Genomic DNA, 13,593 nt, shown 5'->3' with positions numbered 1-13,593 from the left:
GGTGCTGGCTGAGCACACATTCTCAGAGTTCCCAGAGTTCAGACATCTACGTTAGTGTCTGCCGACATTAACCAGTTGGGCGGGTTCTTTTCTTAGGCTGGGAGTAAAACCAGTTTCTTCCATTTTTCTTGCTTCTAGATGCTTCCCGCACCCCTCACTATGCGTGCCCCACATGCCACCACCCTCTTAGCTGCCGCTTCCTCCTTTGGCCTCTTCACCCTTGTCATGTAACTCGGTTGGACTCACCTGGCCTGCCCAGAGAAATCTGCCCAGCTCAGATCCTTGGCTCAATCACAGCTGAAAAGTGCTTTGGCCACATAAGGTTCCAGTCTGAGGTTGTGTAATTGCTGGGGGTGTGGCTCAGTTGGTAGAATGTTTGCCCAACATGCATGAAGCTCTAGGTTCCATCCCCAACACCGCATAAACTGGGCAGGGTGCTGCATGCTTCAAACCCTAGCACTCTGTAGGTAGAGAGAGGGGGTTCAAGATCATCCTTGGCTGCATAGCAAGTTGGAGGCCAGTTTGGGCTGTGTAGGAAAGACTATGTCTTTAAAAAACATAAAAAAAGGAGGAGGAGGAGGAGGAGGAGGAGGAGAGATCGGGTGGCTATATTGGAGGGTCATTCTGTGGGCTACTGTGTGTTATCTTTCAGGACAGACGCTCTCAGCAGGAGTCCCCAGGTCAGCAGGACAGAGTTAAATAGGACTTGTGACCTCCCTCCCAGTCCCAGTCCCCATCCTTCACCTTCTCAGACCTGGCCAATGCCTCTGAAGGTGTCACTGCTGCTCTTGGGGACATGTCAGCCTCATCTCCAGATATCTAGAAGATGCCTGAGCCCTTGGAGGCGGGCCTCTGATCTGGCTGTTCTGTTTTTTCCCCCGTGAGCGGAAGTCTGGGCTTTTGTCCCCAGGAGTGAGGAAAGCCCACGAGAGGAGGCCAGTGGATAAGGTTGCAGCTCTTCAGTGGGAAGGCCCCAGACAAGCTTCACAGCCTCCGTGTACCGAGTGCCCCTGACCTGTAAACGAGCAGCGCTGGGACAGCACTTCCTTTGGGTTCACAGTCGGGTAGCAGGCTCAGCTGTACAGAGCGTGCGGTGCTCAGCCCAGCCAGGGCAGGAGCTCAGAGCTAGCCTGGCCATGGCATTCACCCACCTTTGCCAGGGTCGCAGGACAGCTGTGGCCCATCTTAGAGAGGCCGGTGGGAGTGGACAGTGCAGAGATGTGGTGGCCGCTCTGTGCCCACCTAGAGAAAGACAGGTCACCGGTGTAATGCTGTCCAAGGAACACAGAGTGCTCCTAGCACTTATGGGCTGGGTCCCCGTTGCCAGTCTGGTCCAGAGGGCTATACATCAGCCACTTGCTGAGAGAAAAGCTTGAGACAAACTCCTATGGGCGACATGCGTTTCTGAGCCTGCCTCCTGTGGCCTGCATCCTGGGGACTGTCGGTCAGACGTGATGACTTTAACTTAACAGGCACTTAAGTGAATTAGTGAGGGACCTGGTGATGTCGGCTTATGAAGTTCGCCAGTGCCTTGTGCCAGGAGCCTAGGAGAGGAACTGCCTCTCTTCCCAGCAAGGCTGGTGCATTCTGGGAGATGCCAGCTTTAATGTTCTATGTATCACTCAAGTTGTTTCTCTCCTGGGCTGCCCCATCTCCTAACTCAGACTCCATCACAGGGACATCAACATCTCAAGACACTAGACGTGCTACCTGGGTTAAAAACAAAAAGAAAACAAACAAACAAACAAAAAACAAACTTACAAGTTGTTGAATGAAGTATACTTCGCCCCCAGCCCTGCACTGGCTGTGTGACTTTGGAAAAGTTGCTTTGCCTCTCTGAACCTGAATGTCTTTCTTTATAAAACCAAACCAGAAGCTATCAAATGGTTGCTATGGCGTTAGAAGCTAGTTGCCCGATATGGCAAGCTTGAGGCCATTGGGTCCCTAGAGAGGCCTACGGTCTATAAGCCAGTCACTGGGAAAGGACTCCTAGTTCAGAGACATCGGGGGAGGGGAACGGGGTGAGGTCAGGGTTTTACACTATAGCCCAGGAGGGTCTGGAACTTACAGTGATCCTTGTGGTTCAGCTTCTCAAGTGCTGGATGCCCGGTGAGCATCCTGCTGTCACTCACAATGAGCCGTCCTCCCATTAGGCATTCTCTGGTCTCTTGAGATGGGCTCTGAGCAGATGTCACACGCCTGTCCCTCTCCTACACCGCATCACACAGAATGGGCCCAGGAACGACATGAAGCAAACCCTTCCGAGTCAAAAACGCCATCCATTCGCCTGTCAGTCTCTGTGCTTGTGCGGACAACAGACCGCAGAACCTGGCTGCCGAGCCCAGGGAGTGGCCTCGGGGACTCAGCCTTATGAGAGCCATTGGCTCGGGACACAGGGTCAGCCAGATTGGATTGGGAATCTTGGCCCAACTGTTTACTAGTTGTGTGACCCAGGACAGAGACTCTGGGGTGGTGGGACACATCACACCTCCAGGTGGCTGGAATTTCTGGGTGAGTGCCCATGGGTTCCTGACTCCTACAGAGCTGGCAATGCCATGGGTGTTTCTAAAGCTGCCTGTCTCTTCCTCACAGACAACTTCCAGGCTTTGTAGTGCCTGCCTAGCCGCCCTCTGTCACCGCAGCCCACTTGCCTTCTCTCCCCTGTTTTCCCAGGTGCCTAACCACAGAGATCTCCTGGGCTATTGAAATAGGCACATGATACCTTTGGCTCTCAGTTCTCCCAGATTGTGGTCCAAAATTCCCTGACGAATAGGACCCCAAGAGCAGCGGCAACTCAGAGGTTTCCTGTCCTCCCACCAGGTGACACTGGGCCTTGGTGACAAAAAGCAACTGTGGTCTGAACTTGGCAGGTCTCACTGGAACTCCTCAGTGGTGTCAGTGCAGCACAGCCCGTGTCCCCAGAGCAAAATCCCTCTCCCAATTGTGCCACCGGGCAGGCAATGTGGTTAATGCTGGGGCAGTGGCCAGCAGCCTCTGAGGCGCCACAAGCCCTCACCTTGGCCCTGCAAGCCCTCTTCTCAGTGAAGCTGAGGAGGCACCAGGGAGCCTCAGCGAGCTTACCCCCCAGTTCCTAAAGTGCAAGCAGCCCAGCGGGGCTCAGGAGACCAGCTCGGTTGGGCTCTCTGCTCTGCAGCAGCCGAGAAGTCTGACACCAGGGTTTGTTATTTTGAAGTCACAGCGCTGGGAAATGGGTTATAGCAGTGGCTCTCGACCTGTGTGCCGTGACCCCATTGGGTGTCTCACATCAGATATCCTGCATGTCGGATATTTACGTGACGACTCATGACAGTAGCAAGATTATATTTGTGAAGTAACAACGAAATAATTTCATGGTCGGGGGTCACCACAACACAAGCAACTGTGTTAAAGGATCGCAGCATTAGGGAGGTCAAGAACAGCTGGGAAACAGGGAGGCAGGGGCCCTACCACTGAGCCAGTCCCCAGCCCTTACTGTCTGGTTTCATCTCACTGTTGGTCTTGAAGTTGCAGTCCATGGAAACTGGGTCCGACTGAGAATGAGCAGGTGTGACTCACTCTGGCCTCAGCCAGGCAGAAGGAGCACTCTGATGTTGGAGCAGAGACTTCCGCCACCTCCCCAGCTGGGCTACTGCCACCTCAGGCCTTTCAGGGAGTGTGATAGGATCAACTTCACATTCGTTCTCATTGGCATCCGAGAACAAGATGCAGGTACCCCGTGACTCCTGAGTTAGACCTCAGGAATCCTTTCCTGTCCATATCCACCTTGGCTTGGAGTTTCCCTCCTTGATGGAGATATGAGTTCAACATTTAAACCTGCTAGGTATTCATTTGCCCAGTCTACAGATAGTTATTAAGGGCCTCTTGTGTTACCACCATGGCGTGCCGGCAGTCAGGCAGACAAAGGCCGCCTTTCTGGAAGCTGAGACTCTGATCCAGGGGCCAAGGAGAGCCAAAATGAGATCATCACAGACTGAGATGGTAGCCTCCATCCGTGCAGAGGAATGTCACCTGGAAACTGAGTAGAGGTTGTGATTCGGGCTATCACATCAGAGAGGCCTGTCATCTTCCTCTTGGGCGTGACCTTTATGCCTCATGGTTTTGCTCGGGTGTTCATCCATCCATCAGACAGTGACCTGGATGTGTTTCCATTTTCTTCTTTGGTGCTGTGGTTTGCATGGAGGAGGCCATGGAAGGGCTGGGGACCAGTGTCACCTGTGGACTGTCTTCATTCTGCAACCTAGGGCAGTTGACTCTCTGTCTCTGTCTCTGTCTCTGTCTCTGTCTCTCTGTCTCTCTCTCTCTCTCTCTCTCTGTGCATCTGTGTGTGTCTATGTGGTATGTGCACATGTGTGCCATTGGGCGTGCCTATCTATGTATATGGTGTGACGGCAGAGGAGGATGTCATATGTCCTGATCTATCACTCTCCCCTTTATGCCCTTGAGTGAGGGCCTCTGCTGCTGAACCTGGAGCCAGGCTTGCGGTCACAATCCTACCATCTCCACCTTCTACAGTCCTAGAGTTAAAGGTACACACGTGGCTGTGCCTGGCTTTTTACCTGAGTCCTGGGGATTGAACTCAGGTCCTTGTGCGTGTACAGCAGGCACTTTATTGAATAAACCGTCTCCACAGCCCCCTTTGACTTTCTTGCACTACCCCTTTGTATAGGGGCCTACCTCAAGCTCCCAGCCTCCCAAGAGGTGTCTCACTATGAGTGCCTCACAGAATCAAAATGTCCACAGCTGCCTTGGAACCCTGTCACTTGCTTTCACAGGTGGGTCCATAACTGAAGGTTTGAGCATGGCACCTGTGCAGGAGGCTGTCCAGAACCTCCTCAATAGCCCCGGGGAGATGACCCCTCTTCTCTCTGCTAACGGTTCATTTTAAAACCCAAGACACAGCATCACTCCTGTGTCGCCAGACTGTCTCCAACGTGAGCAGTGAGGGGCAGGTCCAGCTCTGGGCTCTAGAGAGCAGCTTGTAAGAGCCAGATAGCCTTATCTGCCCCCACTCCAGGTTGCTACTTGTTAAGGGCATGCTGAAGGCTGTGTGGCCCAAATCGTCTAAGCATAAAATTAGCTTCTGTGTATATTCGGCAAGGGAAAGCAAACCAGGCTAAATATACCACAGATCTATGAGTGGTCAACAAGTCAGATAGAAGACAAATAGCAGGCCAGTGGGAACCTGATTTTCCCAGACCCAGGGGCTCATGGGTTGGAGACCATGGGTTCTGAAGAACGCTGTCACTGAAGTCACAGCCCTCCCAGGTGTTCTCAGATGGCTCGGTGCTTGACCAGCATGCATGAGGCCCTGAGTTCCAGCCCAGCACCACATGAACCAGATGTGATGCTACATGCCTGTGATCCCAGCACTTGGAAGGTGGAGATAGGAGGATCAGAAGTTCAAGGTCATCCTGGGCTATATAATAAGTACAAAGCTGGTATGGGCTACATGAGACCTTGTCTCAAAAAACAAAAACAACAACAAAAAAAAAACAAATCAAGCCGCCTGTATGTATGAGAAGGTAGCATCCTGGTTCTGCTGCAGCTGTCTGTGCTCTGTATTCCACACACACACATAGCTTCTACATGCCATCTGCACATGTAAACACATCATGTGTACTCATACATGCCCCTGATCATGCATTCACACACATGCATGTGTACCTGTATGCACGTAGCCATGCATACATCCATACACACCTGTGCCCGTCGTGCACACAACTGTGGATTCTGCATGTGAATCATACCCATGAAACTTCCCTTCTTTGAAGTTTCCGGAAGTCCCAGCCTGAGCTAGGACACACACACACACACACACACACACACACACACACACATGCTGCCTAGCTCCAGAGCTCGCATGCGTTCCTTCATTTCTTGTCATTCTTTGTCTCTGCTTCCCCTGCACGTCCCCTTCCTTCCTTTCTTCCTTCACCCAGAAATCTGCAGCATCTCCTGCAGATCATGCAACCTGCAGGTAGCCAGATGCACCAGAAACACTCACTGAGTGGAAGAAAGGGAAGGCGAGGCCTTCAAGCTGAGAGAGGATGTTGTCCCAGATATTTTTAGAGTGATTTTTAAAAAGCAGAGAGTTTCAGATGAAGGTGAAAGTTTAACGAGAAAACATCTCCGCGGCATCACATTTCAGGCTCCCCAATTAGCTGGGCTTTCAGAAAGGTCGGAAAGAATGCGGGGTTGAAAACAAGGCCTGCCTATCTAAGGAGGACCGGGAGATCCTGCTCAGCAATGTTGCCTGCCCACCCTCTGATTGAAAGCTGGGCAGACTGGGGCCGCACCCTCTCCTCCTCCATGATCTCCAAATTCATCCTAAACCACAGCTGCCATGCCTTGCCTCTAGGCTCCCTCGGTCACTGAGGGCTCTGGAATCCCCGCTCCCATGAGTCTTTGAGCAGCTTCACCGGAAAAGGGATTTGGTTGGTTGGGTTGGTTTGGGGTTCTCCTAGACACAGAAGATGAGGAATGGGAAGACTTCTGCCTCCTTTAGGAAGTGGGGGAGATGGGACTGGGGCAACACTTTTCTTTCTGAGCTGTCTTACGGTCTCTGTCCATGTCACTGGGCATGAGCACACACTCAATTGAGATACTTGCCTTGTGGAGGGCTGAGAAACAAGCCAGGGGCCACTGGAAGACAGGCCCACTCCAATAGCTAGTGGAGCATACCCAAATACCCAGAAAGGGGGTGACCTGGTAACTGCTGGAGCACTTGGAGGGGATGTGCAGACCAAGGTGGTAAGGCCACATGACCAAGGAGGCCACACTCATCGTTCTAGGAAAAGGGAATTTTTCCCCCCTCCAAGACAATCAGGAGCCAGGGAGGGTAGTATACTGAGCCCAGCAGGCTAACTGGACAGGACTTATCGTTAACCCCTGCACCCCGAACCCCACCCCCCAGGTGACTGGGATGTGACTGACCCTGGCCCAGGCATGCCATCTCTCGCTCTGCTCTCCTGCATCTCTCCCATGAGGGCTGAGAGCCGACCACACTTCATTAAACCTCACAGCATGCTGCAGCTGCTTTGAACACTGGCCTCCCTGCTGGCCTCCTGCAGGGACGGTTCTGGTTTTCCCTTCTAGCACAGGGGTGGTGGCTGGAACATCTGGAATGTATTAGAAGTGAGGCCAGGGTGGAGGCTGATGGCCCAGCCCTGCCTGGTACCTCCTTCACAGAGAACCTCCCCAAGACCGAGCTGATAATCTCTCATTCCCTCTCCTCTTCAGATCTCTCGTCTGCTCCATCCACCCCGGACGCCTGGCATTTGAAGAGAGCCATCGCTTGAGAGTCTACGGATGATTTTTCCGCTGTGACACAGGAGAGTCTCTCTGCTGCATTGGCACTACTGCTTTCTGATTTATTTTCTCTCTTTGAGCCGGGTCTTGCCCCATTCCGCTGCCATGATGGCCCAGTCCAAGGCCAACGGCTCACACTATGCACTGACGGCCATCGGCCTGGGGATGCTGGTCCTTGGGGTCATCATGGCCATGTGGAACCTGGTTCCTGGTTTCAGCCCCGCGGATAAGCCGACGTCTCAGGGCAACAAGACAGAGGGAGGTGGCGGCATCCTCAAGAGCAAGACGTTTTCGGTGGCGTACGTGCTGGTCGGGGCTGGCGTGCTGTTGCTGCTGCTCTCCATCTGCCTGAGCATCCGGGACAAGAGGAAGCTTCGGCAGAGTGAGGAGCTGGCTCAGATTCAGCAGCAGGCGGGAACCATGCCCCCCTCCCAAGAGGAAGACAGGTAAGACCCAAGTGACCACTCCCTCCAGCTTAGGGGAAGGACACACTTGCACACGGAGTCACGGAGAGAGGCGTACTTTGCTCCACCACTCTGTATTTCCACTCTCCTCATATCATTTTTACAAGTACCCTTGTGCTTACTAGATAGATGCAGGCTTCCCAAATCCCATGGCTTAGGTAGATTACAAGTTGTAGCACAGAAACTGGTGGGGCTGAGGGTCAGGGGGCTCTAGGTTGCTTGTTTGCCTCTCTGTCCCAGGTGCTGTGTGTGTCTACTTTGATTTTAAAAGGTCAAGGCACGATATTTTGCTTGGCCCAAAGTATCATGAACATATTTAAATGATAGACAATAGATAGGGGCATATGTCATAACAGTTGACATCTCACTTAAGGTTCATTTCATTGCTGTGATCAAAGCACCCTGACAAACGCAACTTAGGGGAGAAAGGGTTTATTTAACTCACAATTGCAGGTCACAGTCTATCATTTTGGGGGAGTCAAGAAGGCAGGGCCCCCACCGTCAAGAACAGAAAGCAATGAGTTAATGCATACAGACAGCCCTGCACTTGGTTCTGTGCCTCCTTTTCATCCAGTCATGAAGTGCTACCACCCGTATTCAGTTCCCACTTCCACTGACATAGTCAAGACCACGCCCTGCACACCCAGATGCAGGCGTTCTCAGAGGTCTGTCTCTCAAGTGATGCTAAATCAGTGGATCTCCATCCCTTCAGCAAATCTCCATCTTCAAAAATATTTATATTACAATTCATAGCAGCAGCAAAATTACAGTTATGGGAATAATTTTATGGTTGGGGAACCATATTAAACATGAGGAGCTGTATTAAAAGGTCGCAGCATTAGGAAGGTTGAGACACACTGCTCTAGCGTGTGTCAAGCGGACAAGCATAGGTAGTCAGCACAGCATCTGTCCCAGATGTTCTTCTCACTGCTCTGTCCAGATACAGAGAGTTGGCTTAAGGATGGAAGGGTTTATTCCATCTCTCAGTTTGAGGCTGCGGTCACTATGGATGGGAAGGTGTGGCTGCAGGAGCCTGGGGTATTAGCTGGTTACATCATGTGGGAACTCAGGAAGCAGAGGGATGGATGCTGGCATTCAGGTTCCTGTCTTCTTTCCCCGCTTCATCCAGACCGAGCCCATAAATGATGCTGTCCACATTTAAGTCAGGGTGGATCTATTGTACTCCGTTAAACCTCTCTTGAGAACACACCCGGCCTCCACCTGCATGGCTTTGGATTCGATGGGGCCACAGGGAATGAACACATGCCAACCACAAGGAAAACTGGGATTGAGTGGGTCATGCACACTCCAATGGAGAGCCACCAGCAACAGCCGGGAAACTTACCACATTAGGGGGGTCTCTGTGGGTGAACGGCCTTAGGCTGCAGTCTTGGGGAGGAAACAGCATCTAGTATTTTCTGCTCCTACTGGTCGACCCTAGACCAGGAAGAAGGCCTTGCCATCCCTGAGTCTGGGACATTGGCATTCTTGACATGGCCCTATTCATGTAAACAAGGCACATTGACTTGGGCCTTCATCTACTCCCAGCGACCCTCAGAGACATCCCAGAGATGTATCTCCTAGGTGATGCCTAATCTCAAGATGTCAATGAGGATGAACCCCTCTGTCCATCATAAAAAGAACTCTGTGAATCAACACAAAAGATGAACATACTGGTCAGGAAACAGAGGTTAGAAACAATTATTTCATAGCGTTTCACCTCATTAGTCCTGGGATACAAACAAAAAGACACTCGGTCCTCCAAGCCCCCTCTCTCACCTACTTTAGCCAAGACAGGCAGGCTCTAGCATCAGAGAATTACAAGGATGCTGTGCCACGGACATTATGGGGCCAGCAAAATGGTTCAGTGGGTAAAAGAGCCTGCTGCCAAGTCTGACAACCTAAGTTAGATCTCAGGAACCCATAAGAAGGTTGCCTCTCACCTCCATATGTGTACCATGACACAAGCAGCTGGGTGGGCATGCACAAATAAATGATGGGCAGATAGATAGATAGATAGATGGATAGATAGATAGATAGATAGATGGATAGATAGATGGATAGATGGATGGATGGATGGATAGATAGATAGATGGATAGATGGATGGATGGATAGTCGGATGAATGGACGGACGGACGGACGGACGGACAAACGGATGGATGTTGCCTCCCCCAGCCTTGAAGCAGGCTGATGCAGACCTTGTTGCCACTAAAGTACGGAACCACCTGGGGAGGAACCTTCCAACTTACAAAGCAGGTTCTATTGTCTACACCTGCCACTGCTTTCCTCCAAAACATTATCGCTACCTGCTGAGACCCTTGAGACCTTCCGGAGACAGCATCCTGCAGATCACCTTCAGCTGGCGAAGGGCATCAAGAACGGAGTGGTGGGGGATGGGCCTCCTCCCTCTAAATAAGCTCAGAATCTTAGTAAACTTGGGGGCTTTGATCAGCTCTGTTGTCTTAGCCTTCCTTTCTTGTCTAATCTCTTTCAGCCTCAGCCCGCCTTTCAGGAGTACCCGGTTCGAGTGTGGCTGCGGGCAGTCTCACTCAGATGGATGGATGGGTGGGTGGGTGGATGGATGGATGGATGGATAGATAGATAGATAGATAGATAGATAGATAGATAGATAGATAGATAGATAGATAGATAGGTAGATGACTCCCCCAGCCACCACTGGCTAGTGTTCTTTAATTTGAAGCCACCCCCGAAACACTGAGAATGAGACATGATCGTGGCATAGCCTTTAGGAAGGCCCCAGCCTGTGAGACACTGTGGGTGGGCTAGAGACAGACAGTCAGGGGGCCACAGTACTCAGCATGATTGCCTCTGGGTGGAAAGATTAGGGTTTGGTTTGGTTTTAGGGAATGCAGGTAGAGGGATTTGCAAAGTTTGTATTTTCTTCCTTTAGATGAGATATAGAGCAAGGGGGGAGGGTCAGAAATACTGGTCTCATCCCCTCCCACCCTCTTTCTTTCTTTCTTTCACCTCAACTAACCCAGTCTGGAAACCCCTCATGGACAGGCCCAAGGGCTTCTAGGTGCTTCCAGATCCTGTCGAGTTGGCAATCTCATTAACCATCACGACCTTGATGTATTTGTTTCCCCATCTGTAAAATGGGCATAATGAAAGCCCTTACTTATGGTGCGATTGGCAATGGAAAATTGGTTCTTCTATAGTTTATTGGTTCCTCTATGCTAAAATGCTTACTGATTCATTCTAGAGCCTGCATAGGGTTTGCAGAGTTGGTATGTTGTGAACCTAGTATTCAAATGCAACCCGAATCCACTTTTTGTGGACTTCAGTGACGTGGGTGTGTACTGACACTCTGTCTTTATCATCCCGCAGCCAGGAGGAAGAGGAGGAGGCCTCCTCACGGTACTACGTACCGAGCTACGAGGAAGTGATGAACACGGGCTACCCGGAAACCAGGGGGCAGGAGCAGAACCCAAGACTGAGCATCTCTCTCCCCTCCTATGAGTCGTTAACCGGGCTGGACGAGGCAACCCCTACCAGCACCAGGGCGGAGACAGAGACCAGCCCAGGGCATGCTCCGGACAGGCAAAACTCCAAGCTGGCCAAACGCCTGAAGCCACTCAAAGTTCGAAGGATTAAATCGGAAAAGCTTCACCTCAAAGACTTCAGGATCACCCTCCCGGACAAGAACATTCCCCCTCCTTCTATCGAGCCTTTGACTCCTCCGCCACTGTACGATGAGGTCCAGGCAAAGGCGCCCGATGCCCGGCCACCCGACTGAAGGACTTTGACTACACTCCCTCCTGTCTCACCCTCCACACCAACAGATTTCGCCAAAGCCACTTCAGCCCCAATCAAGGGGTCAAGGCACACTTAGCCACTGTGATGGGGATTGTGGGTAGAGGGAGTTACTAAGAACGGTTCACAGAGCCCCGCCGAGTAGGGCCATCAGAAGGATGCTGGGGGTTTGCGATGCTCTGAACCATAGCAAGGGGTGTGGCCTCGGCAAGGGGTGTGGCCTTGGCATCCCCGGCATCTTCCTCTCCCACTCGGGATCATTGCCCACACACCCCTCTCCTAAGCTGGGACAGGATCCCTAGTGACTCGTTTAGACGGAGGTCGTCTCCTTTCCGCTCCGACCACAGTTGCTGTGTTTCAAAAAGAAACCGAGTTTTATGCTTCCTTTCTTCACTGGACCCTTGAACCAGTGGAGAACATGGTTCCGCTTTGACCAAAAGGACCTGTCTTGTGAATAAAATGACGGCCGTGTGGGGGTGAGCTGTGGGGGAAGTCCCTAGGGGGCCCTGGTGCTGCTGGTTCTTTGAAGGTCTAAGGCCTGATGACCTTCAGCATGGGACACAGAAGATGATTGTCTGGTTCGGTACACTGGTTTCCTGTGGGTAACGAAAGGCAAGAGAGGAAGTCGCTTCTCCATGTCTTCTCCAACGCCATGCGGTTGGGCATTTTATAATAAAGGGTTTTATATGTAGCACACCTGACCATTCATTCAGTCATTTTAGCAGGGACATCAATAGTAACAGCTGATTCACGGGAGGCGGGGTGGGGCTGTGTTCTAAGCACCAGCTGCGTTTCCCCATGTCACCGGTACCCAAGCCTGGTTCCCTTGGAACTCTGTGGGCTAGCTCACGAGTCTGGGTTGGCTGGAGCACTCCGTATTGTACTACTAATTAGTAGCTCTAAGCTCAGACCCTCTGGATCCAGACTCCGCATTCTTACTTTCTCTCTCTCTCTGGCGAGAAACTTGGTAAAAGAACACTGACCACTTGGAAGGAGGCTTGAGGCTGCCCTCGTCAACCCACAGGCCATATAGAAGGCACTGGGAACTTAGAGCCGTGTCCCACTCCCAGGCTCAAGCAGCCCAAGAAGGAGCTCAGCCTGTCACCTCCCCCCAGAACTGACTGGAGAGAGATATGTCCCCTCTGGGAGGAGACAGTGTCTACTGTGCAGTACATACACTGAGAAATACCTCAGTGACCACAGACTATTAAGGAAGGGAACAGAGATCTCTGCACCCAGCCTGGGACAGAGACCTTGAGTCCAAACGATTTCTGTATGGAGCGGCCTGCTGGGAGTCCTGCTCGCTCCTTGTGTTCTGGGCTCTCCAAGTCTCACATTAATAAGCTCCAGGAAGCCAGAAGGCAAATTGCAGGTTTAGCCCCAAGCGAAGATGGGCTGACATTTTAAGGTTACAAGTCAGTATGAGAGTCTGAACTGGGGATGTGGCTCAGTTGGTAGAAGGCTTCCCTTGCGTGCAGGAAGCCCTGAGTTCCGACTCCAGAACCACATAAACCAGGTTGGTAGTAATCCCAGTACTCGGGAGTTGGAGGCAGGAGGATCAGGAATTCATGGTTACCCCATCACCTGTGAGTTCAGGGATAGCCTGAGCTATGGGAGACACACACCCCCATCTCAAAAACTAGAACCTATAGAAGCAGAGTCCGTGCGTGCGTGCGTGCGTGCGTGCGTGCGTGGTGCGTGCGTGCGTGGTGCGTGCCTGCCTGCCTGCCTGCCTGCCCGCCCGCCCGCCTGCCCATGTACGTGTCACAGTGAACCCGTGGAAGTAAAAGGATAACTTGTAAGAGTCAGTCCTCTCCTTCTGTGCTGTGTCACAGGGATTAAACTCAGATCGTCAAGCACACTGTGGGAGACCACAGCATCTTTTAGGGAACTCCCAGCTCCCCCCATGGACAAGAACTGAGGACCCTCAGCTCACCACCAGCAGCTTCCTTCTGCAGTCAGCTTCATTCTTTTTCCAGAGCATCCTCCCCTGCTTTCCTCCCTCACCTTGGCCCTCAGGACAGTGCCCGGGAGACCCTAATCTCT

At 52.0% G+C, this 13,593-nt stretch overlaps 1 protein-coding gene across 7 annotated transcripts in view; it reads left to right on the top strand.

Annotated features, from left to right (window-relative positions):
• Positions 1-12,241, top strand: part of Tmem51 (transmembrane protein 51) — a 50,687-nt gene extending 38,446 nt beyond the window's left edge. For all 7 annotated transcript variants that reach the window (XM_029539769.1, XM_021200774.2, XM_029539768.1 and 4 more), the window contains 2 exons: positions 7,240-7,754; positions 11,122-12,241. In XM_029539769.1, coding sequence (XP_029395629.1) covers positions 7,414-7,754; positions 11,122-11,530 — 750 coding nt within the window. In that variant the 5' untranslated portion in view covers positions 7,240-7,413 and the 3' untranslated portion in view covers positions 11,531-12,241. The remainder of the gene's footprint in view (positions 1-7,239; positions 7,755-11,121) is intronic.
• The last annotated feature ends 1,352 nt before the right edge of the window (positions 12,242-13,593 follow it).

This window comes from Mus pahari, chromosome 6 (genome assembly GCF_900095145.1).
Source record: "Mus pahari chromosome 6, PAHARI_EIJ_v1.1, whole genome shotgun sequence".
Lineage (NCBI taxonomy): Eukaryota > Metazoa > Chordata > Mammalia > Rodentia > Muridae > Mus > Mus pahari.
Note: the sequence above shows the minus strand (reverse complement) of the source record. Positions and strands in the feature narration are given on the sequence as shown.